The sequence below is a fragment of the Nannospalax galili genome, unplaced genomic scaffold (assembly GCF_000622305.1).
Source record: "Nannospalax galili isolate Female #2095 unplaced genomic scaffold, S.galili_v1.0 scaffold475, whole genome shotgun sequence".
Classification (NCBI taxonomy): domain Eukaryota; kingdom Metazoa; phylum Chordata; class Mammalia; order Rodentia; family Spalacidae; genus Nannospalax; species Nannospalax galili.
In genome coordinates this window covers 2,971,222-2,996,048 of record NW_008339435.1, presented here as the reverse complement: position 1 = coordinate 2,996,048, position 24,827 = coordinate 2,971,222, and the positions used below count along the sequence as shown (strand labels likewise).

General features: G+C 46.7%; 1 protein-coding gene and 1 pseudogene across 7 annotated transcripts in view; one reads left to right on the top strand and one right to left on the bottom strand.

Annotated features, from left to right (window-relative positions):
* The window catches only part of Syt6 (synaptotagmin 6), a 63,516-nt gene that overhangs the window by 27,525 nt on the left and 11,164 nt on the right, over positions 1-24,827 (top strand). For all 7 annotated transcript variants that reach the window (XR_607309.2, XR_607308.2, XR_607307.2 and 4 more), the window contains exon 4: positions 20,951-21,071. Coding sequence is in view for 4 of the 7 variants with exons in the window: in XM_008833999.2 (XP_008832221.1) it covers positions 20,951-21,071 (121 nt within the window). In the remaining 3 variants the exon portion in view is untranslated. The remainder of the gene's footprint in view (positions 1-20,950; positions 21,072-24,827) is intronic.
* On the bottom strand, positions 19,165-20,936 carry LOC108490911 (annotated as a pseudogene).

Below are 24,827 nucleotides of genomic sequence, written 5' to 3'. Positions count from 1 at the left end.
GAGTGTATTGCCTGCATGTATGTGAGTGCACCCATGTTGTGCAATGCCACGTAGGTCAGAAGAGGGCTTCGGATTCCTCTGGAACTGGAGTTAAAGACAGTTCAGAGCTATCATGTGGGTGCTGGGAATCGAACCTGGGTCCTCTGCAAGAGCAGTCAGTGCTCTTAACTGCTGAGCCATCTCTCCAGCACCTCTTTCTTTGTTTTTTTAAAATTCCATCCAAGGCTAGGCAGACACCCAGCTCTCTTTAGGGGGTGAGTGTTCCCTAAGGAAGAATATTCTTCCAACCTGATTTGGATTTTTTTTTTTCGATAAAGAAACTCTGGCTGAACTCAGCTTCTGTTTGTGAAATAGGAAAGGAGAAACTGCAGCATCCCCTGCTCTGTCCAGATCTCACACACACACACACACACACACACGCACGCACGCACGCACGCACGCACGCACACACACACGCACACACACGAGAGAGAGAGAGAGAGAGAGAGAGAGAGAGAACAGTGAGAGAGCCCCGTTTCCCATCTGTCCCACCTCACTTTCTCCACCCCAGAGAGGGATATTTTGGTTCTCATAAGAAAGTACATTTAGAAGAGAATTTCGAGGAGACCTTGTGCCCTGAGGATTAAGCAGCTTATTAATAGCCGTGAGGGTGGTTATAATAAGCCTCAAACTGCTTCCACTTCAGGTTGTGTCTCTCAAGTGCTATAAAAGGAGGATAGAGATTACTTCCTCATCCTACTCATGAGATGCTGAGGCACGGATAAGGGAGAACTGTTCAAGGCCATGGTCAGCCAAGCTGCCATCATCCTTGAGGCCTGGGAAGGATTTTGGGGTGAGGGCAGACTCAACACCAGCCCAAGAACCTGTGGTGATTGTGATTTGGAGTCAGGAGTGCTGGGCTTCAAGTTGCTCTTGCTCAGTGGCCCCAGACAAATTGAGTTATCTGTCTATCACCAGCCTGAAATAAGAGTAAAATAAAACCTCAGTTGAAGGAAAGGGCTTCTTAGGTTCTAGCTGCTCTTCATTGCTCGTGAATCTAACAACAGTAAAACCTAATGTGTTTACAAATACATTATCTCATTTCACCTTCTCAGTGCAATTAGAAACCAGTGTTCCCATTTTACAGATGAGAAAAGCTGAGGAAATCGTATCACACAACTCTAAAGCAATGGTACGTAGCACCAAACTGAGATCAGCTTCTTATTTATCAACAGGATCTCACTCTACAGCCCAGGCTGGACTCAAACTCACTATATAACCTAGACTGGAATGAAATTTGCAGCAACCTTGCCTGCCTCAGCCCCCTAAGTACTGTGATTATAGGTAAGAACCACCATAACCTGGCTCAGTCAGTTCTTTTGAATGCTGGAGAACTCATATTATTTGTTCTTTCCTTGCCTCAAGGCAGTTAAATACTTACTTAAAATACTTTGGAAAGAAAAGAAAAGCAAAAAGAAAGAGGGGTGGAGGGGGAAGAGGAAAGGGAGAAAGAAGGCAGGTAACATTTTCACAAACTCCAAGATCCGCCTGCTGGTTAGAAAGTCATGTGAATGGCAGCAGAGGAAGATGCTCTAGAAAGTGCTCACCACCGTGAGGCTGATGCACTGGTTGGGTGAGGCCAGAAGTTTCCAGAATTAAGTGATTTTCAAAGAATGCTGTAAAGAAGGGAAAGATGTAGTGTGACGAGCAGGAAGAAGGAGATAAGCAGGTGTGCAGGCTCCAAAGTGGGACAGTGAGGCCAGGATGGTGGCCACCATAGGCCATGACTACTGAGCCTCTTATGTATGGGAAATCCCTGGGTCCCCTGAGATGTTAAGACTGTGCAGGCTATTAATCACCTCCCTTGGGGAGGTTAGGCTGAAGTGCTCCCCAGTCTCTCTGGGGACCCCCTACAACTTTGCAGGCAACCATTTCCAGTCAGTTAGTTTCTCAATGGGCAGAGCTTCTCCTGAACCCTGCTTCAGGGTGGGTAGCTCAAGTCTGCATAGCTGCTTTTTTGTACCACACAATTCTGGGTGTCTTGCCAGTGGCACAGCTCTGGGGCCCAACCGGTCAGGCATCTTCCACTCTCCAAGTGGGTCAGACAGCTTGTTGCAGGTACCCTGGAGCAGGGACCACATCTTACTATACTATTAATAGCAATGAGCTAATAAGACCCACCTTACCTATCTAGAGCTCTGCCGAATTCATTAAGCCTTTTTACCCATATTGTCTCATTTAATCCTTCACAGATTTTTGTAGAAGGCATTATCCTAATTCTGTACATAGAGAAAATTAAGCTGAGAGAGACCAAGTTGTCTGAGCTTGCATAGCCATGAAAACTTTCATTTAGATTTTGTTGTCACATGGTAGCTAGCTCCCTAGACAAGTAGTAAAATTAAAAATGTGTTTAAAACAGTAGCAGGATATGTGAAAGAATGTCAGGTGGTGCCCTGAGAGGCCCCTCAGACAACAGGCACAGCCTGCCTCCACACACTGCCAAGCTGTGGGCCTCACATTGGACTTGAAACATCTGACAGCTAACATGGAGAGGAAAACATAGGCATGGAATTCAGCATCCATTAAGTAAAATAAACCAGATGCTTGGGAAAAACAGTCCTAGAATAGGAGGCAATTTTCCACTGAGGGCTGTGTAGGAAAAACATATTACTTCATCATGAGGGCAATTCAGAGCTTAGTCTTTGAATTCTGAAACTTTATTCACACCTCTAAGACTCAGTTTCTTCATCTGTAAAGTGGGAGTAATCAGAGCCTCCCAGTACACATTGATCAAATCAGAACCTAGCTCATTTGGGCACTAACCTGATGACCTGAGTCCGAGTCCAATCTCTAGAAACTACATAAAGGTAGATAGAGATTAATGATGCCACAAAGTTGTCTCTGACCTCCACAGGTACACTGTATACACACACACACACACACACACACACACACACACCATACATACACTAATAATAACAATAATAATAATACATCAAAACTTAAAAATTAGCTCATAAATTCAATTCGATTGTTTTATTTTTGGAGATAGGTCTCTGTATAGGCCTAGCTAGTCTGGAACTTACTATATAGATCAGGCTGGCCTTGCCATGATCTTCCTGCCTCAGCTTCTGTCAGCTAGGATTACAGGTATGTACACTACCATATGCCTAGCAAATGAGATCTTTGTAAGGAGAATTTTTAATGAAATGAGTCAGTGTTGTACACGTGAGTTAGTGAAGACTCCAGAAGCAACAGGGAAACCCAAACTGAGTGATATGTGCAATGAACACAATTCTAAGTGAAAGACTTATACAAAACCTGACTACTCTGGCATGTTGGTTAAAGGAGGGGAACTAGGGTCAAGCCACTTGGACTGGAGCCATGTTTCCCTAATCTGCAGCTAAGCAGGATAGTTAATTTAGTATCTCTATGCTTGTTTCCCCATCTGGAAGATGGGGATAAAAACAGTCTCTACTCTATAAAGTTGTTTTGAGCACTACGGGGGAGAATCCGCACCAAGCTCTGAACAGCTGGCACAAAGAGCTCCTAGTGACTGCTGGTGATAAGCATTATCTTTAGCATCTTCTCTGCTACCATCCTTCTGTGTCTGAGGCAGGCAGTCCCTGGAATCAAGTCCACTCAGTTATCCACTGCCACCCTTTGGGCTTTTTTTTTTTTAATGTATATGGATGTTTTATTTACATGTATATAAGTGCACTTATGGGTGCATGCCTGTGGAAGCCAGAAGAGGGGGTTAGATCCCCTGGAACTAACAGTTTTTAGCTACCATGTAGGTGTTGGGAACTGAACCCCAGTCCTCTACAAGAACAACCAGTGTTCTTAACTGCTGAGCCATCTCTCCAGTCCCTAGGCTTGTTTCTTTGAATGTTCCCTGAAGCTCTTAACCCCGACCTTTCAATGACACACATCAGATGGGACTGCAAAATAAGCAAAGGGGTTCCAGCAGGTTCCAGGAGTCAGTAAACTCCATCTGCTTCTAGCATGAGCTCAGCTGGGCTGCCCAGCTCTTCAAAGCCTCTGTTTTCTGATCTGTAAAGTTCAGAAGGAATCTTTGTAATCTCCAGCAACCTGGAACTCCAACACCATCACAGGTCTGTACTTTGAAACTACAAACTCTGGCAGAGCCAGGTTCACTATGAAGTCTTTAGAAAGAGTCACCTCAGCTGACACAGGAGATGACTGGGTCTCTTGTAAGAGGGGAGGCAGACAGGGGTAGGGGTAACAGGAAGAGGAAAGACTGGTGTCTTTCCTCAGGAAGTCTGGGCCTGCGTTCTAGGAGTTGTAGGAAAAGCCAGGCTCCTCCCCAAGCAGTAGGAACCCCAGGAACAGTCAGCTTGGGGGTCAGGGCTCTGGTCTGTGGTCGCCTCGGTGCCAGGCAGGGCTATTCCTGAACTTCTGGTCAGATGCTCTATGCTCCTTCAATGCAAAGGAACTTCCTTTGAGACACAAAGAAAGGATCTGAGATTCCCTGGAGACTCAGGCTCCCCCTAATTCTGAGGCACCCCAGCTGTTGCTCTGGCACATCCAACTATAACTTTGGCACTAGGGCAGGCCAAGGTTTGAAAATTCTCCATGGCTGCTCTCCTCCCCACCCCAGGGCCACCTTCCAGCCCACCTTTCAGACCCTCACCACTCTGCCTTTGCACTCAGTGCCTGGAAGGGAGGAAATAACCATCAGTGTCACCTGCTCACCAGTGGGTGCCATTAGCTGGCTCTGGCAGAACATGCGACCTATAATTTTTGGAGGCATTACAATAATGGAGCTAATTTGGCATTTCATCTTGTCCTCTCAGGCAGGCTCGCAGAGAGGGGAACGGGGGCCTGGGGCCTGCTTCAGAGCAAACTCACAGTGAAGAAGAGCTCTGCCTTTCCTCAAGTTTCTTTGGGATCCTGAAGCCGGTTCCCTGTTTCTTTGAACTCCTCTGGGACAGGTAGATCTGTGTGAGATTGAGGCCAGCCTGGTCTATATAGTGAGTTCCAGGCCAGCTGGGGCTACAAGCTGTCTCAAAAAAAGGCCTCTCTTTCCTCCTCTGCCAATACCTTGCATCACCTCCTGGTGATGCACTGTCAGAAAATAACTCAGAGACTCCAAGAACCAGTCCCAGCCAGCACCCAGACAGCTCCACAGCAGGACAAATCAGGCAGGGGCCCTAAAGCTTGATAAACTGTTTGAAGAGTCACTGCACTACGTACCATGCAGCGGGGTTCGGGTTCACCATTCACTGAGCCTCACAGTTCATCCCATTTTATGGGGAGGGGAAGTCAGCTGGCCCAGTGCTTTTGTTTTACAGTTGAGGCCACCTCAGCTCTGAAAGGCATAGTAGCTTGCCATGCATCATTCTGCTGGTGTATGGCAAGAAACCCAGGCCTCCTGTTTCTCAGTTTAATGTTTCCCTAAGTTTGTCCATTGCTGGGACACCTGAGCTAGAATCTGAAGCCCTCCAAGTCTCACTTGGTCTGATGAATAGTGAGGGAATCCCCAGGACTTGGAGAGAAGAAAGAAATGACCTGCAAATTAGCACAGCATCCCTGGGGCCCCAAAGCTACTAGCTGTGATCTCAGGAACCTTGGTCAGATGATGTCTTCATTCCCATCCACCACCCAGGAACATGCCAAAGCAAATTCCTCTTTCTCTCCCTCATGCTGACTCAGGCTTGTATAGGACTGGTCCCTCAGCCCACAGGGCAGCCAGATGGGACAGCCATCCAGGAGTACAGAGCCACCACCTGCACCAACATCACAAGAGAACAGCAAGTTTAGAGATCCCATGCTCACTGCATGTGAGAGGTGGTCTGTGTGTGAGCAGCTGGTCAGGCTTTCCTTGTGGTTTCCTCATAGACTTCTGAATCAGGGCCTGGAGCACCTACCCAACAAAGAGCTACCCCAAGCATGACAACACTGCCCATGGGCAGGGAGCTCCAGAGAAGTGACTTTTTAAAAAATATTTTTATTAAATATTTTTTTATTATTTTTTTAATTATTCATTATTTTTATTTTCTGTGTATGAGTGTATTGCCTGCATGTGTGTGAGTGCACCTGTGCCATGCAATGCTGCGGAGGTCAGAAGGGGGCTTTGGATTCCCCTGGAAAGATGGCTCAGCGGTTAAGAGCACTGACTGCTCTTGCAGAGGACCTGGGTTCGATTCCCAGCACCCGAATGGCAGCTGCAAACCATCCTTAACTCCAGTCCATGGTTCATAGCCGCCATGTGGGTGCTGGGAATTGAACCTGGATCCTCTGCAAGAGCAATTAGTGCTCTTAACCGCTGAGCTATCTCTCCAGCCCCTATTATTTTTATTTTATGTGTATGAGTGTTATTGCCTGCATGTAGGTAAGTGAACCCGTGTCATGCAACACCCAGGGAGGACAGAAGAGGCTTCAGATCCCCTGGAACTGGAGTTACAGACAATTGTTAGCTGCTATGTGGGTGCTGGGAATCAAACCCGGGTCCTCTGCAAGAACAGTCAGTGTTCTTAACCGCTGAGCCATCTCTCCAGCCCCCAGAGAAGTGACTTTTAAGTCACCCAACTGGAAAGCAGAACTCCAAACCCCATGAACGAATCTTTCAGGTTGTTTATAATAACTGCCTTGTAACAGACTCTCCATCTCTCCCCTTTGATTAGATAAAGGGCCAAGACCCCAGGGTCTAGATGAATGTCACTCAAATACCAGAAAAATTTAAAAGCCAAGGAAACAGTTCCTTTTGGAGAAGAATAGATACAGTAAAAATGGAAACAGGACCTGGGTTTGGTAGTACATGCCTATAATCCCAGCAATTGGGAGGTGAAGGTGGGAAGTCAGGAGTTTAAGGTCATCCTCTGCTACCTAGTGAGTTCAAGGCTAGCCTGAGCTGCATGATACCCTTCCCTGTCTCAAAAAAAACAAAGGAAAGGAAATAGATACAGGCTTCAAAAGCATAATGGCTCAGTTAGGATGAAACAGGAGATGGTACTAGGAAGGAAGGGCCTAAGTACCCCTGGAGGCACTGGGTCATCAAAGTGACAACCTTCTGAGTTCCAGAGTGTCAAACTACCAGAAAAAGTAGTAAAAAGTAGGAATGAGTTTTTTTCAGCTGCGACTGGAGGGGTTGACTAATCACACGTGGTACTTGCAGTCTCTCACTGCCTACCGATTGGCATTGCCTTGTTGGGGTCCATAAAGTCACACTCTGAGGGAATGACTCTCCAGGTTTGACACCTTCGACTGTCCCAAGAAGTCTGGGAGGGATGACAGACAACGCCCATGCCCCACCTCAAGAAAGCCAACCAGAAAAAAAAAAAAAAAAAATTGAGCTCTGCCGGAGATGGGGGCACGACAATTTGTTCTGTGGGGGATGGAGGGGCAACACTCCACTTAGGCAGAAATTCATCAATGGGATTCCTCCCCAAAGTGCTGGCAGCTGCACCCCAGCAGCTAGGATGGAAAGATCCGTGCAGAGGGTGTCAGGTCCCTCCACACAGTTACTACACAGAGATAAGAGCTCTGACTCAGGGGCTCTGCCCACTGCTAGAAGCTTCCTCCTATCTTCCTCAAAAAAATGAGGCAGCGACCACTGTAGCAATTTAGCATTTGATGAGATGATGAGATCCTAGGTGCTTCTTATATGAAACAACAGGCTGAGGTCAGAGTGCCACATCAGCTGGTTCAAGTGAGTAGGAGATGGGTCCTCTTGCAATCTGTAACATGGCAGGGGCAGGCAAATGCTGTAAGTCTAGTGCTTCTTGCTTCCAGAACACTAAGAAATTTTACCTACTTGGGTCCTTAGCACCTCCATCTTCAAAGGTGGGATAAAGAGGGATAAAGCACAGGCACAATCCCAGAGGAGGCAGGGAGGGGTGATAAAGAGCCAGAACTTCAGAGTCAACACACCTAAGACCAGATCTCCCACTCAGACCTTAGGCAAGTTACTTAACTCCTCTGAGTTCCAATCCAAGGTGCCCGAGATTATAGGCTCCTCTGAGTGAACTGAATTTAATATGTATTAATTTCCCAGCATAATCCCTAGTCGATGCTCTACAACTCTGAGTTGTCTCTTTCTTGACTTTGACTTTGAACATCAAAATAGGTTAAAAGAAGTGAAAGAAACTTCAACTTCCTGGCCAGAATAGCCCTGAACTGTTCAATAGGCTTTTCTAACTAGAAGCAAATGTTGTCAGTTCCCTGACTTCCCAAAGGGCTTGCTGAAACACTAACTGCTGGGTCCTGCCCACTGGTGGAGGGATGATTCTGATAAGCTCCAAGTGCCACTGATGCTGTTGGTCAGAGAAGCCTACTTGGGAATTACTGTATAAAGGGATATTTGCAGAATGGTACCAGATATCTTTTAAACAGTATTATTTGATATCTAATTATTTTAAACCCTCTAAATTTGGGTGAGGCATCTTCTTGCTAAACTTGAGTCTTATGATGCACAGGAAGAGGCCTAGAGCAAGCTCCTCCACACGGGTCAGGACCAGTCCAGGCTTCAGCCATCCTAACTCTTGTTTGAGCTCAATAGAGGCTCATTTATGATCATCACTTTTGCTCTGCATCCCTGAAATCTAATGACTTCAAATGCGCTGGACCATGCTCTGTGCAACAGTGATTCTAGCAGGGTCTGTTCCAAGGCAGCCTCAGAAGCTTGTCTTTTGCTTTCTGTTACAAACTAGAATGTTCTTGTCAATAATTTGAGTACCCAGACCCACTTTGAGAGATTCTGACTCAATAGATCTTAGGTGACATTCAGGAATCAAGTCCTCACGTCTTTTTTTTTACTTTATTTTTATTTATTATTATAATTATTATTTGTGTGTGTGTGTGTGTGTGCACATGTGATGTATGTGGGCATGCACATGGCACAGCATATGTGTGGAGGTCAGAGGACAACTTTGTGGTATAGGTTTTCTCCTTCTACCTTTATATGGATTCCAGGGATCAAACTGTGGTCATCAGGTTTGCACAGCAAGTCTCTTTACCCACTAGGCCATCTCGCCAGCCCCAGGTCCCCACCTCTTGAAGTGACCTTCATGCAGGAAATCATGCTGCCACTGAGGAGCACCTGTAAGGCTCCACCCTGAAGCCATCTGTTACTCAGGACTTCTGGAAAGATCAGGGGCTGAGATACAATCAGCAACAGCTGGTGTCACCAGTTCTGTTTACGTTTATTTTGCAGTACTAGGGACTGAACCCACGGTTTTGCATATGCTAGGCTAGTGCTCTACCTTTGAGTAGCGCCTTCTGTTACCTGTTCTTTTTGATGCTTTTTTTTAAACCAGGCAGAGCAGCACAGCACTTAATTGTTCCTTATTTTAGCAAATATTTGTCACCGTGTGTTATAGACCAGCCACTATGCTTAGTACTGGGAATACATCAATGAATAGGGTCAGGTCTAGGGTAGGGCAAAGGAAGCACCCAGGGGGGTAGCATTTAAAGGACACTCGTTCTCAGGGGCATATATGAAACAGAGTGAGTGTCGTCTTGTTCACTTTTGTCTGTGAATGTTCTTTTGCCACATTCACTCTGGTAAGTCCCTGTCCTTTAGGAACACAGAGTCTGAGTCAGGTGGGGGAAGAGAAAGGCCTGAAACACAAGTAAGCACGTGCCATGTACAGAACAAAATAAGGGAAGGACTGATTACCAGGGGGAACAGAGTATGCAAAGTCCAGGGCAGGAAGCCCCTGGGCATGGAAAGAGCTGGGAAAGAGTCTGGGGTTGAAGTTAGCGCTACTCATGCAGGCCCTGCAAGTCTTGAGTAGAGTTCAGGGCCTTGCTCCTAGTGCAATGTGGGTTACTTTTCTCCTTGCTGTAATAGAATACCTTCCAGAAACAACTTAAGGGAGGAAGGATTTATTTGGACATATGCTTTGATGGGGCACAGTCTGTCACAGCAGAGAAGGCATGGTGGCTGACTGTTCCATGGTGGTGGTAGTGCAGAGTAGCTGCTGGTTACCTGACACCAAGCAGGAAACAGAGAGTTTGGGGAGGGTATCACCTTCAGTGCCTGCCCCCTAGCAACCCAATTTCTCCCGCTAGGCCTCACCTCCTAAAGGTTTCACAAACTCCCAAAGCAGTGCCATCGGCTAGGGACCAAGCACACATCTATGGAAGATGCTTTACATTCAAACCATAACACAAGGAAAGCCCACTGGAGGGTTTAGCAGGGGGATGGGGCAATCCTCTTTACATTTTGGAAAGAGCACTCTAGCAACCAGGTGGAAGTGTGTCAAGAGAATGAAGTGGGGAGCTGGACAGACGGCTCAGTGGTTAAGAACTCTGGCTGCTCTTGCAGAGGATCCAGGTTCGATTCTCAGCACCCACATGGCAACTAACAGCCATCTGAACTCCAGTTCCAGGGGAATCTAACATCCTCTTCAGACCTCCATGGGCATTGCACAACATGGGTGCACCTATACACATGCGGGCAACACAGTCCTACACATAACAAATAAAAATAACAAATTATTTTTTGAAAAGAGAATGAAGGGAAGCAAGGTGTGATCAGTCAGTAGAGGAGAGGGATGTACATGATTTGGTGTTGCCAGCGGCATGGGAGATGGAAAGAGGAGAGGCTTGAGGTGGCATTTAAAGACAGAATTGGCTGGATTGATGAAGAAATCAATATAAAGAAGGCAGGAGTCTGTGATGGCTTTCATTTCTGGCTTGAGCACTGGGGAAGATAGAAGGGCCATTCACCTGTGAAGAGAAAAATGAAGGGCGAGTGTAAATGAGAGGTGAAATGCTCACTTTCGAACCCTGTAGAGTCTTGAGTTTCTGTGGCACAGCCATGTGGCAATGCTATGCCCAATGTATGAGTCTAGCACCTTAGAGTGAGGTCTGGAGGGGTCGTGAATCCAGAAGTCATGGGTGTGGGCATTGGCGTCACAGATACCTGAAGTAATGACAGGGATCCACTGTGCAGAGGCAGGGACTCCAGGAGGGGCCCACAGAGGAGCTGGGCAGGAACAGCCCACCAAGTAGGAAGCGGGGATGGGGGTGCAGAGGATGTTCAGTAAGACTAAGAGGTTCTGGGGGAGGGGAGCAGAAGGTGGGTAAAGACTTAACCTTTAAGGTGCACATCCCCAAAGAGACATTGGAGTCAGAGAAGCCAACAAGCATACACCTCCAGCCGAGACCAGTCATGCCTGCTACTCCCAGGGTGCTTGTTTGCAGAAACAGTATCCAGCTCCCCCAGGGAACCACCCACTGGAACCAGGGTATGTGCTTTCTTGCAGAGAGCCCCTACCATCACAGACCAGTGAGGGGTAGAGAGTTGAGATGGCTCACTGCTGAGGTGCCACCTTCTTCCCTATGGAGACTGGCAGCTGTCTGACAGCCACCCAGCCAACAGCTCCCAGGCAAGAAATGAAAACAAATTCTTATCATTACCATCATTAATGTGCCATTTACTCCTCCCCACCACCCCTGTGTGTTGTTAATGCAGAGCCAGTGTTAGGAGGAGATTTGAGGAGCTGTCCCCAGCCTTAGCCTCTCTTGGACAAGTACCCCATGCTGCAGACTCTGGCTTGAGCAGGCATTACCTCCATCCCCTTCTAGAACTTCCCTAAATTCTGCTCTCAAGTTCCCTTCCGCCCCCCTTGGGATGGTGCCGTCTCTTTCCATCATCTCCATCCACCTTTTAGAAGTCATTTGGAAGAAAGCTGCACTTCTCAGTGTGGTCCTGATTCACAGATACTTACCTAAAAATAACGGTGAATATAGAGCACTGTACCCCTTTCCAAGGGCAGATTGAAAGAAGAGGCAGAGAAGTTTGCTAAGTGAAAACTCTGTGTCCCTCAAGATGTTCAGATCCAGAAACATTTGCCTCCTGCTGAAAGTTTTAATGTCTGAGATCAAGCCCATCCTGGGTACCCTCACTCTTGCTCCCTGCACTTCTCCTTCCTGTGAGCTGGAGGATAATCATTCCTCCATAGCCATCCCGCGCTCTTGCTGTCCACATCACATGCCAAAGTTGAAGCATATTGGGTTCCTTTAAGGGACCTCTGCTCTAGATGATCATTTATTCATAATACTGTGTGGCCTTTGGGGGCAGAAAAGCACTTGTGAGAAAAGCAGGCATGGAACTCAGAGCAAAGAGAACTAGCCCCAGCATCTAGCAGGAAGTACCAAGCGACCAGAACCAGTGACAGCAGGCACATCTCATCTTTCCACCTCTGCCACCCCCAGTGTTCTTGCGGGAGCCTTGGAAGTCCAGGCTTGAGGGGGCATAGGGAATCAACCCACATCTCCCAGGCCTGGAGCTCACCGCAGGAATCTTCCTCTTGGCACCCTGGAAATGAGTACCACCCCTATGGATCTCTCTCCAAGCAAGTAGCTGAGCCAGCCACAGGAGTGTGGGGTGTGCTGGGTATCATGCTTCATTTCCCCCTCTCTCAGCACCCTCATCTAGTGGGTTACAAGATCCTACTGATTTTGTCTTAGATGTATCCTGCCTCTTCATTAAGGCATGTGTCACACTCCTCCCTAGGCCTTTACCACCCAAGGGCAATGGGAACACCCTCCCCACAGCAGGCCAGTCAGAGGAGGTGACCCAAGAGGAGCTAACTGGTCTAAGACAGTCAGAGTCAATAAGGCTTCACTTCTGGCAGTGGGAAGAACAAAGGATGGGCTTGGAGCTGTGGAAGATCTCAGGAGAGTTTGGGGAGGGGAACTGGAGAGGTGGGATGGTATGAAAGTATGGGCTCTGAGTCTGGGTTAACATCCTAGCTTTGTTATCAGGAGCTCTGTGTCCTTAAACTAGCTGCATCACCTCTTTGTACTTCAGTGTACCCATGTAGGAAGTGGAATGTGACAGAATCTAGAATCACCTAGGAGACATGGTTCCAGGTGCACCTGTGAGGGATTATTTAGGTTTGGGCATGCCCAGGAGGGATTGTCTTGATTAGGTTAATTCATGTGGGAAGACTCATCTTAACTGTGGATAGGACTATTCCTTGGGCAGGGATCCTGGACTTTATAAAATGGAGATGGTGTGCTGGGTACTACCTAGCATGCATTCATCGCTCTGCTTCTTGGCTGTGGATGCAATTTGACCATTGGCTTTGAGCTCCTCATGCTGTAACTTCCCTACCATGGATTATAACCTTGAACTGTGAGTCAAAACACACCCCTTTTCTCTTAAGTTGATTTTTTTCAGAATACTTTATCATAGCAACAGGAAAAGTAACCAAGACAGATGAATACCAAGAGTACCATCTCCTAAAGCTTTTGTGACAATTACATGATTTGATATTTATAAGCACTTAGGACAGGATGACATATAGCAAACATTAGACAAATATTCATGGTTTCTGTGCTTGGAGTGTAAGGCAACTGGAGCAGAACAGCGGCATGTGAGGCTGGCAAGGCAGCAGTGGCCACTTAGGAAGAAGTTGATGCCATTTGAGTCCATGGACAAGTAGTTTTCACACTGACTCCTAAAAACTCACAGAAGGTAGCCTGTGGGTTGAAAGGTGGGAGCTCTGGGTGCCGTGTTCCAGAGCCACTTTTCATCTATTGTATATATTTGGGCTTTGGATAACATTTAACTTGAAGATGCCCAACTATACAAAACAAGAGTGGAATAGGGACTCAAAGAATTTTGAAAGAGAGCAACATCCAGGTTATAGCAAGGAGGATGAATTTGATGGGCAGGGAGACAGGGTGAGAAGGCAGCAGAGACTAACAGGTCAGGCTAAGATAGTGGGGAGGGGAGAAGTCCTCAGAGCCTGGATCACCTAGAGGAGAGTCAGCACCGTTCTTATGGAACCAGAAGTGGGAAACTAGGGTTACTCTCTCCCATTCTTCCTGCCATCCATTCTTTACACACCTGCTGAAGTTGAAGGCTATCAAGGTTTCCCTCAATCTCTCCATGGCCTCTTTTCAGCCTGTTCCTCGTTCCTCACTGCACCCAAGACCAAGCCACATCCCCTTCTCTGGGCACCAGGCCCATGGATTCTTGGCCTGCTGGCCTCTTCCCTGAGTGCTGGTCTTCCACTCTTGGCTGCTGTCTCCTTTTCTTTCAAAGCCACTCTGTCTGCTGTGACTCTTACCCCATCTGCTGCCCTTGGGCATCTTGCTTCATCTATCTTTGTCTCCATCCTCTAGAATCCAAGCTCCCAGAGTGCTTGGATTTGGTTTTGTCTTACCACAACTCTTTCTCCAGTTCATTTAGTGGTTGTGAAATGAATGAAAGGCCCAAACTAGAATGATCTTTGGTGTGGGTATCTGGGGAGAAGATGGCAGTGACAACTGAATAGGAAACAGAACAGCAGAGCTAGAGTCTCTTATCTCCTGCAGAATCAAGGGCAAATGCCCACATAAGGGCCACTAGGCAGGCAGGGATGGGTCCTGCTCTTGATCACACCTCATCTAGGCTGCTGTCTGTCCCAGTCCTATCCCTGCCACACCCTCTGGCCATATGGAACCTCTCATGACCCTTTGTATCTTCAGGCACTGCAGATCCCTATGCTGGAGGGCCCTTGTTTGCTTTCATCTGCTAATGAATTCTGTTTACTCACCCTCTAGATCCTGTCAAATATCACCCACTCTAGGAACCCTGCCCTGAAACCTCTGCCAGAAACCATGGCTTTCTCTGTTCTCCCACATCTGGTCCACAGCTCTATTACTGTACCTGTGTTTTACACCAAACAGCACTGACTTTGCCTTCCTCTCCCCTGTCTCTACCCAGAGACCACCAAGTCTTTAAAACGGTAATAATTACAGTAGCAGCTAATATATACTGAACACCTACTCTCTGCTAAACACGAAGCCAAGAACTTTGCATGAATCACCTCATTTAATCTTTGCAACAACCCTAGGAGGTAGTCTATGAAATGTTGCATAAGTCATATTACTCATGAGTCAGAGCTAGAACTTAGTCCCAGGACTGCCTAATCCCAAATCCATGTTCCCATCTACTATCCATCAGGCACTGGGATAGACATGAATAAAGTCAGAGCCCATTCCACTCTCAAGGAGCTTACAGTTTGGTGAGGAACACAAGCATCCATCATATAATCCCCAAATTAATAGTTATAGGTTGTGGCCTGTGCTGTAAAGAGAAAGGCACAGATACCAGGGGAGTTGGCCTGGCTCAAAGAATCTGGCCTCCATATCTAATTCATTCCTGTACCCCAGTCCTAAACCTCAGGCCTTCAGAGAAGGGTTACTCACTGCATGTTTCTTTACCATCAGGGCCAAATTGGCTTCCACTCCATTCTCTCTTCCAGGCTCCCTTGGCCTACAGTAACTTAACAGCACTTCCTGGCCAGTGCTTCCAAGAGCCTTTTTAGGTCTCCTGTGGCTCTCCTGAAAGTGTAGCGGATGCTTCTCTGCTGATGGTGAGAGATTCAGACAAGCCACTTAATGATTAAGAGACTAGAAGTGTTCTCTAAGAGATGGGGAAGCATCATGCTTGCTTTGCTCAGCCTGGATTCCCCAGGCGGGCTCAGGGCATTGACGCCACTCCTTGCCTGTTTAGGAAGAAGCGTGGTTAGAACATTTGGGGGCTGTAGGGGCTGAAGGAATGTGATTGCTAGATTCCTTGAGGTGAGCAATGGATGTCAGCTCAGCATCCTTCCACCATCTCAGTTGGTGGTGGTTGATAGATTTTCTAATGGGAGCTCCTAATTCTCGTGGCTGACAGGACAGATCATCTAGTACCACTCTTTCACTTCATAAATGAAGTTCAGATGTAAAATGACTTGCTCCAGATCTCATGACTAGTAAGTGGTAGAGAACTAAAAGCCTTGATTTTGGTTCATTGCTCTTTCCAGGGCGGCCCACAGATAGGATACTGTTGTTATCGTTATTACTGTTTTACTATGTTCAGGATTATGTTAAGTGTGTCAAGGAGAAAGAAACGCTTTAATGAGTTGTGGCAGGTAGCTGCTCCGGACCTCATGAGAGCAATGTTGCAATCTTGTTCAGAATCTTGTTGTCCAGGCACCCTGGACCCTGCACCTGGACAGCATGCTGCTATTATGAGCAGGAACATTGGTGGGTTGAGGTACAGGTTGCACTTAGGACAGATTTCTCTAGGAACCAACTTCCTGCTTTTCCTCCTAGCTTCAGCCAGGACTGAAATAGCTGCTACTGAACTCAGATCAGCCCTAAGAGCCCCTAGGTTAGTAGGAGAGGGCAAAGTTGGTTTCTGCTGCTTTCTGCTCATCGATGACCTCTCCCACACTGGGAGCTCATTACTAGTCTGGCCTGATGCGGCCTCTGACATCAGGTAGAGATGAAAGTAATAAGGCACCAGCTGGTCTGCAGCCCCTGTCACCCCTATTTTTTATTAAAGGCCAAAGTCTCAAAGATTCCTAATGAGGATAAAGGGCTGGCAAGGTGTGTAGAATTGGGTTGAAACCTCCTGAGAAAGCGGTCAGGGCAGAGAGGGCTGAGGCCCAGCTGGAGCCTCACTTCCCAGCAAGGGAGGATGGCTACCAGGAGAAGCTGGCTGAATATTTGTTTACCTCCCATCTCTCAGTTTACTTGGAATTAACCTACTTTGCTTAAGCAAATAACCCAGTCCTGTATTGTCTGCCTGTGCAGCAGAACAATACCCCTCAGTCCACTGAGTCCTATCAGCTACCTTGCCATCAGGCCCCCACAACAGAAGCCCCTAGAACTGGGCTTCAGTACCCACAGCCCTATTTCCTCTCTGCCTCTACATCATGATAGGATTCTGGACCAGCCCTTGTGTCTGTGGGCTCATTGGTGGAGGATGTAAGTCACTGTGGGGTGCAGAGCCTGGGGATTCCATACTGCTTCGCACACCTAACACCCACATGCCCCCAGCTGCTACAGTCCAGTAAGAAAGGACTGTCCTAAAAACAGAGGGAATGTTTGGGACCAGTGCTCCCCTAGGGGGAGCCATCCTGGGGAGCCAGTCACAAAGCCCTAGGAGCCTCCGTTTACCTCTGAGGGATCCCTTGTATTCAAGGCAAATCTCCCAAATGCATAAACAAACCAACTCAGATTCTCTAAAAGAGACAGTTTGTGGAAGTGCCACTGGGCTACCATGGCATAGCTGTGGTGGAAACATTATGACAGCAGCCTTTGTTTACTTCCTGTCAGAGGAACCATAGGGGCTTCCAGAAGTCTCCCAAGGCCCTGACTTGTTCATACCATGGATATAGAGAATCATCACTGTCAGCATTCTTTTGGCTAAAATGTAATCATCCCTTCCCACAGACATCTGTGCAGTTCTTGTGTGGGCTGTTCACCATCTCTGAAACAGACTTGTAAGGCAAGGATCCTGCCCCCTAAGGGTCTCTTGTCATTCTATGTTAGAGGAGGGCACAACTGAGAAAAAGGGGAACTTGGCGATTCCCATGAGCTAGTTATGGATAGGAAGCACTGTGGGATGTTGGGTTGGACCCTGAGCTGACACTCATAGCTGACAAAACCATGAGCTCTACATAGGCGTAGAATTGTCAAGCTAAGGAGATAGAGAGGCATTTTGGCAAAAGAGAGCTCTGTGGAGCAGAATTTGGCAAACAGAAGAGAATCAGGTGAAGACGGAGCGAGGACCCATAGCACGAACTGGGAATATGAGTCTCGATTCAGAAGCCAAAGGACGAGGAGAGAGCTGGGGGTGTCTGAACAAGGACATTGACATATGAATGTCTGTCAGTAAAGCACTAGCTGGTCATGCAACCTCAGGCAAGTCCTTACTTTCAGGAACATTCATTTCCTCCTGTGTGCAGCAAGGGTAATAGGAGCACCCACCTTGCAGTGCTGTGCTAAGGCTCACTGAGGGAAGTCAGCAAAGGACTAAGCAGGCAAATGAACAGCACACACTGTTAGCTCCTGTTACTGTACTGAGTTTGAGAGTTTCTAGAACTTTGGGCAGCATCAAACTTGGAGGGCTATTAAGGGAAATAAGAGGAGATGGGTTTGTGCTTGTACCTCAGAGCCTCAGGGAGATGGCATACTTATCCAGGTATACCACTGACCACACAGATGTACCCCTGCCACAGGAAGGGGGTGGTGACATTTCCATAGTACCAGGGCCTGGGACCATGTGTATGTCAAGGGGGTAAGGACTATATTCATTACACAATACCCTGCCTCTAGCAAGCACTCAGCAGATGAGTATGGACCAACTAATGAACGTGGGTGTAGTGTGGTCTCAGGGAGTTGCCATGAGGTGCTCCCTGAATGAGCTAGCAAGGATGCTTCTCAGGAAAGTGTGAGCAACATTCCTCCCAAAGGTTGGGGATTCAGCTAGCTAGCTGGACAAAGCTTTCCTTTTATTATTATTTTTGTGTATCTTTGAGTGAACATGCTCATGTGTATGAGTGTGCACACCCACACAGAGGCCAGAGGAGGATGCCGGCTGTCCTACTCTATTACTCTACCTTATTTCCTTGAGACAGAGTCTCTCTCACTGAACCTAGGGCCCACCATTTTGGCTAGACTGGCCAGCAGCTCCCAGGATCTGCCTGTCTCCATCCCTGTGCTGGGATTCTAGGTATATATGACCATGCCCAGCTTTATGTGAGTACTAGAGATTCAAACTCAGGTACCCATCACCCCAGCCCCTTGAAAAGGCTCTTCAACCTGAGCAAATGCTGAGAACAATGGTGCCAGTCCCTGTACACAGCTACTGAGAGCCTCAAAGTGGAGATGTGTCATCTATGGATGGACTCCACAGTGGTAGGTCCTCTATCACTGGCTCTGTGGAGGCCAGGGTGGTGGGTGCTAGAGGGAGTGGCTAACTCTAAGGTTCTCTGGCTCTGACCTCAGTCCTGGAGCTGCAGGGAGTCACCTTTTGCCACTGCTCCTAGTATTTGATTTGACCCAGAGGGCTAGGTAGGCACAAAGACAGGAGCAGGGTGAGTGTTAGAGCCTCTAGAGGGAAACACTAGTACTACATGCTCTAGAAGGGTTGGCATAGAGGCTGTCTTGGGTAGTTCTCCTGTGAGGTCAAGACTTCAGGAGTCTCCAACAGAGGATGGTTCTTTGTAAAAACCTTGGTGTCACCCTCAACTCTGTTTCTTCTCAGAAGTCAGAGAGCTCTTCCCAAGATAAAACTTCTACAACTATAGCCTCCTGCACAGTCATTTTATATCCCTCTTCTCTGTCTGAATTTTTTCTCCTTAATATGTTTGACTAGTTTATTTGCCTTCTAAATTTTTATTTATTTATTTTTAAGAAAATGAGCCAATTTTTTTAACTTGGTCATTTCTTGCATTTGAAGTACTCCTCAATGATATCCTTGGCTTAAGATTCTTCACCAAAGTCCTTAACCACTACACAACGACAACACTATGGATTTCCCTGTCTCGATCAGTTTTACAGAGGCCTACCCACTCCCCTAGTTCCTTGTCAACAACCTTGATAAGGCTGATTTCGTGCTGAGCACAAAGGGCTTCCACAAATCTGATGTACACAGGCTCATCACAATTGTTGTAAGCACAGAAGGAGGGGCTTGGTATTTGTCTGAGGCTTTGGCAACTTTTCGAATTTCACATGCCAGGCCATCTTGGAGGAGTGTGATCTTTAGCACCTCTTGTAAAGCAGTATTAACGTGCATTACACTTCCAGCAGCAAATGCCTCCCTCAGATACGGCACAAGTGAAGCTGAATCTTGAACATAGCAGCCCCTGCCCCCCCCCCAACTTGGCAGCAGTGGAAAAGCTGTTTACCTTAAAAATACATGTGGTGTGTGTGTGTGTGTGTGTGTGTGTGTGTGTGGTCTTTGGCTCTATTAAAATGTAAGCTCCATGAAGGTAATGATTTTTGTCTCTTGTTCTTGCTTATAAATCAACACCTAGCACATAGCAGATGTCCAATAAATACTTTTGACTGAATGAATAGATAGATAAATGAACAAGTAGAGGACCCTATCTGAAATCAGAGCCACCTCAAACACAGACCTCCTCCTCCTCACTTCTGGGAGACAGTTCCATTTGAATTCTAAGCCATATGTACCCCCTTTCCATGAGTAGGGAACAGGCAGAGAAAGCAATCCGGCGAGGTGCTATCAAATACAATAGATGGACAAGCTTGCCATCCCTCTAAGAAGATGCTAAGACTTTCTAGGAAGGAACATTCTCTCCTCGCTCAGATGCTTCCAGGGATCCCTGACTGTGATGGTTCTGGGGCAGGAGAGGCAACAGAGCACGTGCTCCTTGCCAGGTTTGTTTTTGAAGGATGACCACGTCTAAGGGAAAAGGACAAAGCTGATGCAAGGCTGGACATAAAGTATGGAATGGAGGCTGGTTGGCAGCATGTCCTCAGCAGGGTATCAGTTCCTGAACATCTACACCTAGACAGGAAGGTAGAGCCTGGGGCCAAGATGGCCAGGTTGTTGAAGGACAAATGAGCTGAGAAACAAAGCAGAAAAGAGCTGAAATGCCTTGGAAGAGGGCGTGGAGCCTCTATCAAGATGGGTGGGAGGTCAAGGGTCAATAACAGTCAGGGGAAGATAAACCACCAAGGCTCTGAAGCCAAGGGCATACATAGAGTGAATCAGGCTAAAGCAGGATGAAAAGATAGGACCAGAGTCTGATCAAAAGCAAGAAGGGTGGGCTGGGGATGTAGCTCAGTTGTACAGTACTTGCCTGGTATATTATATAGAAAACCCTGGGTTTGAATCCCCAGCACCTCATAAACCAGGTATGGTGATGCATGCTTGTAACCCCAGTGCACTCAGGACATGGAAGCAGGAAAATCAGAAGTTCAAGATCATCCTTAGCTGCTTTGCCAATGACCTTCAAAGTCAGCTTGGCTTATATGAGACGCTTTCTCAAAATTTAAAACAAAAACCAAGAAGGAACATTGAAGGGGTGATTTCTGCTTGAAGGGACAGTATTGTAATGATTATGTTTTGTTCCAAGTCACTCCCAGACACTAAACACATGACACTGCCGCTCTAAGGCTTCTCTGGGGCCCTAGGGTTCCCCACAGCTATTGCTCAGACAGCGAGTACTCCTCACCTGCCCTCTCATCTGCTTCTTTGCAGGAAAGTGTGGACTTGGGAGAGATCATGTTCTCCCTCTGCTACCTGCCCACGGCAGGCAGGCTCACGCTCACAGTGATCAAGTGTCGCAATCTCAAGGCAATGGACATCACAGGCTATTCAGGTACCTCTCTTACCCCTGCCTGAAGTCCAAAGAGTAGGGTCTGGAAGAGTGTTCAGGAAGAAAAGCCAAGAATTGCCACTGTTCTTAGGGCAGGAGCACCAGCTTGGGAGGCAGAATGCCTGCATCTGAATTCTGCACTCTTCCTTCTTATGTAAAGACCCTGATTCTGTGCTGGCTGGCTGCCACTGTGATGGAATATACCTGAGATAGTTAATTTAAAGAAGGAAAGGATTGTTTTGGTTCACAGGTTCAGAGGTTTCAGTCAGAGCCACTTGACCCTTTTGCTTTGGGCCTGTGGTAACAGCTTACAGTACAGCAGGAGTACCTGGCAGAGGAAACCCTTTCCCCTCATGTCAGCCAGGAAACAAGGAGCAAAGAAGTGGGGCTATTCCTTCTAGTGGTAGTGCCACAGGCTGGGAATCAGACCTTCAACACCTTTGAGAGACATTTGAGGTCTAAACTGTAGTACTTTCTTAATCTAAAAAGTGGGGCTAAAAATACCTTGCACTGATTGTATTCAGAATAAGTGAACTAATCCATGTAAATGTTTAGCATTGTTCCTGACACATTGCAAGCACCTGGTAGAGACTATTACTATTAATATCATTCTGTTTCTCAGTAAAAGAAGAGAGTCAGGAGGGAAAAAAAATTAAAGAATTTTCTGAGTTAATATTGGGTCCAAGAACCTGAAAGAGTTGTGTGGAGTTGGAATGTAAATGTTAGCCAGTTCACATGGGCCTAGGGCAGCAACCCTGAATCCTGCGTCAAAAGAACAAATCTACCGAAAAGCAAAGTGCATTTGTGTTAGAGTTTTTCCTGCAGGGCTCCTGGTCTCGCCCTCGGCCTCAGCCCTTAGACAGCTGAGCTACAATTGAATAGGAATCTAATGTATTTCCAGCCACAAAGAGATCTTGTGTGAGAGCAGCTGCAGAGGCCTGCAGGCTGGACATGTTGTAGGAGGTTTGATCCTTGCCCTGACAGTCTGCACATTGTCATAGGAGAACTTATCTCTGTTTGGAGCTAACAGAGCAATAGCTTGAGGCCTGGGAACTGCCTTCTCCCTTTTAGTTCAAACTGTTCTGAGACTTGATAGAGGTGAAACCTTCCAAAGAATGGCACAGAGAGCATTGAGCTGTATCAGGATGCCGAAGGTCAGAAAGAGTCAGTTTGTTGCCTGAGACCTCTACCCAATAGGCCCTTCGGATGATTCTGATTATCAGTATAAAACCACACAGGAGACTCCTCCAAACCTGAATAAGAACATGTTGAAGAATTTTCCATGCATTTCCTTTGTATTATTCATTTTCCTAGAAATATGATTGCAGTTGCCATAATGAGATGATGATGGTAGTACCAAATACACACACCTGAAATCCCAGCACTTAGGAGCCTGAGGCAAGAAGATTGCAGGTTCAAGGCCAGCCTGAGCTATTAAAAAAAAACAAAAAACAAAAAACAGTGGGGTATTGGGTATCCTAGTTTGTATCTCTGTTGCTGTAATAGTTAAAAAAAAAAAAAATCACTGACCAAAACCAACTTGGGGAAGAAGGGTTTTGTTTTATCTTACATCTCCCAGGTCATAGTTTATTACTGACAGAGTCAGGGCAGGAACCTGGAGGCAGGAGGCAGGAACTGAAGCACAGACCATGGAGGAACACTGCTTACTGGCTTGCTCCCCTGGCCTGTGCTCAGCCTGCTTTCTTATACAGCACAGGACCACCTGCCCAGGGGTGGCACCACCCACAGTGGGCTGGGCCCTCCCATATCACTCAATAATAAAAATGCCCCACAGAATGGTCACAGTTCAATCCAATGGAGGAAATTCCTCAGTTGAGATTCCCTTTACCCAGGTGTATGAAGTTGACAACTGAAGCTATCCAGCACAGTGGGTGTGTAGCACAGTGGTAGAGCAGTTGCCTAGCAGCACAAGACCATGGATTTAGTACCCAATATGACAGAGGAAAAAAGAAAATAGGGAGCTGATAGTCCAGCTGAAAATATCTGGGTCGAGATACACATTATGAAGATGGAAGAAGATGAGGATTCAGGGCTTGGAAACTCAGTTTTCAGGGAAAAGTGGCTGGGAAATACTAAATTCTGTAAGACTCATTTGTTGTGGCTTTGAAACCCTCAAGTCTCTGTTCCTGCTTCCAACTGTCTCTGCAGTGCTTCCTTCAGGCCAAAGGCCCCTACCAAGTGCCCAACCTCAAGCTCATCTTCCCCCAAAGCTGCTCACACCCATCAGGATGCAGCAAAGAACACTATGAGCCTCTGCTGACATGGGAAAAGCTCTCAGGCAACAGCAAGCCAGCTTCTCCCAAAATACAGCCAATGTAGATTTCATTTTAATACCAAAATAAGTGCATACAAGGACAGAAATTCACTGAGGACTCTCGAGGCGGCGGAGGGAAATAGGATTTTTGCTTCCCTAGTCCCCAACACCATCTCCTCTGGTTGTAATCAAATTGATGTGCTAAAGAGCAATCTCAGAGTGAAGCCATAGGTAATCATTAAGGGCTGCTGCAAATCAGAGGGTTTGGGGTAAAAGGATTGTTTTTAATGCTAAGTCCTAACCTCCCTCTCACAGTTGTCAGTCTTCTCTACCCAGGTTTGGAATCTGATGTTAAATCTCAGCAGAATCTGGAAATGCAAGGATCTTTGCAATAAAGATGCCTATTTTGTTCATTGATGCATACAAGTCTGTAGAGCAATGTGTGAAACACAATAAGCATTCATTAAATATGTACTACTGACTGAATGAACAATGAATGAATGAATTTACATATAGCATGAGGAATCTAGATGCCTGCAAGCCCAAGGCCCCTCATGCTACATTGTTTTTTAAGGAAGAGGTTGCAGTTGCCTTCAGCCCAGACTGGTCTGACGTTGGACTAAAGTAGAGCATGAATGGCACTTCTTATTTTCTGTTCTAGACTTAAAATGGTACTGACCTCTAAAACCAAGGATCCTCCTATTCTCCTTGATCTAAACTAGCCCAGAATCAATTCTCGAAGCCCATTTTTCTAGAACCATGACAATAAAAATAGTGCAAAATGGTAATAAAGATCAGTGTGCTACAAAGGCAATGAGTTAACCCTTTTGTCTCTGCTGCCTCTGGTACATTTTGCTATATCTCCAGTGATTAAAAAGTGAACTTTGGAGTCAGGCCTGGGGTCACATTCTAAGCAAGTCCTTTAATCTCTCTAAGCCTTGATTTTTCCCATCTGTGAAATGAAGATAATGATGGTAAATGTTTTAGAGGATAGATGTGAAGTAAACTTGTTGATATACATTTCTTAGCACACAGCCTGGCACATTCCAAATGCTGAATTCTGATCACCCCCACAACAATGAGGTGGAAATACCTTGCTGGCTTTTGTACTCCTGGTACAGAGCATCAGAGAGAGGAACAGGCTTCAAAGACCATCTGGGGGCCACCACTCCACTAGACACCACAAATGTCTCCCTGAAGCACCCTGGGGGACAGTCATCTCTGATCTCTGATTAGCTTCTTGGATGCTGGTGAGAATATTGGTTCCTGTAGAGGGACTCTGCTCACTGAATGTTATAAACTGAATATGCCATATAGGGATGGAGAGAGTTGGGGAAGAAGGCATTAGTCCGGTGGCCCATGGGAATGGCTGTTCGTGTTTTCCTCACATGGAAATGTGCTCTGAATGGAGTGTCTGGAACTAGAAAGAAAAGAGGAATGAGGCAGCGCAAGCCTGAAGACACCTTCAAAATCAGTGTGCACCC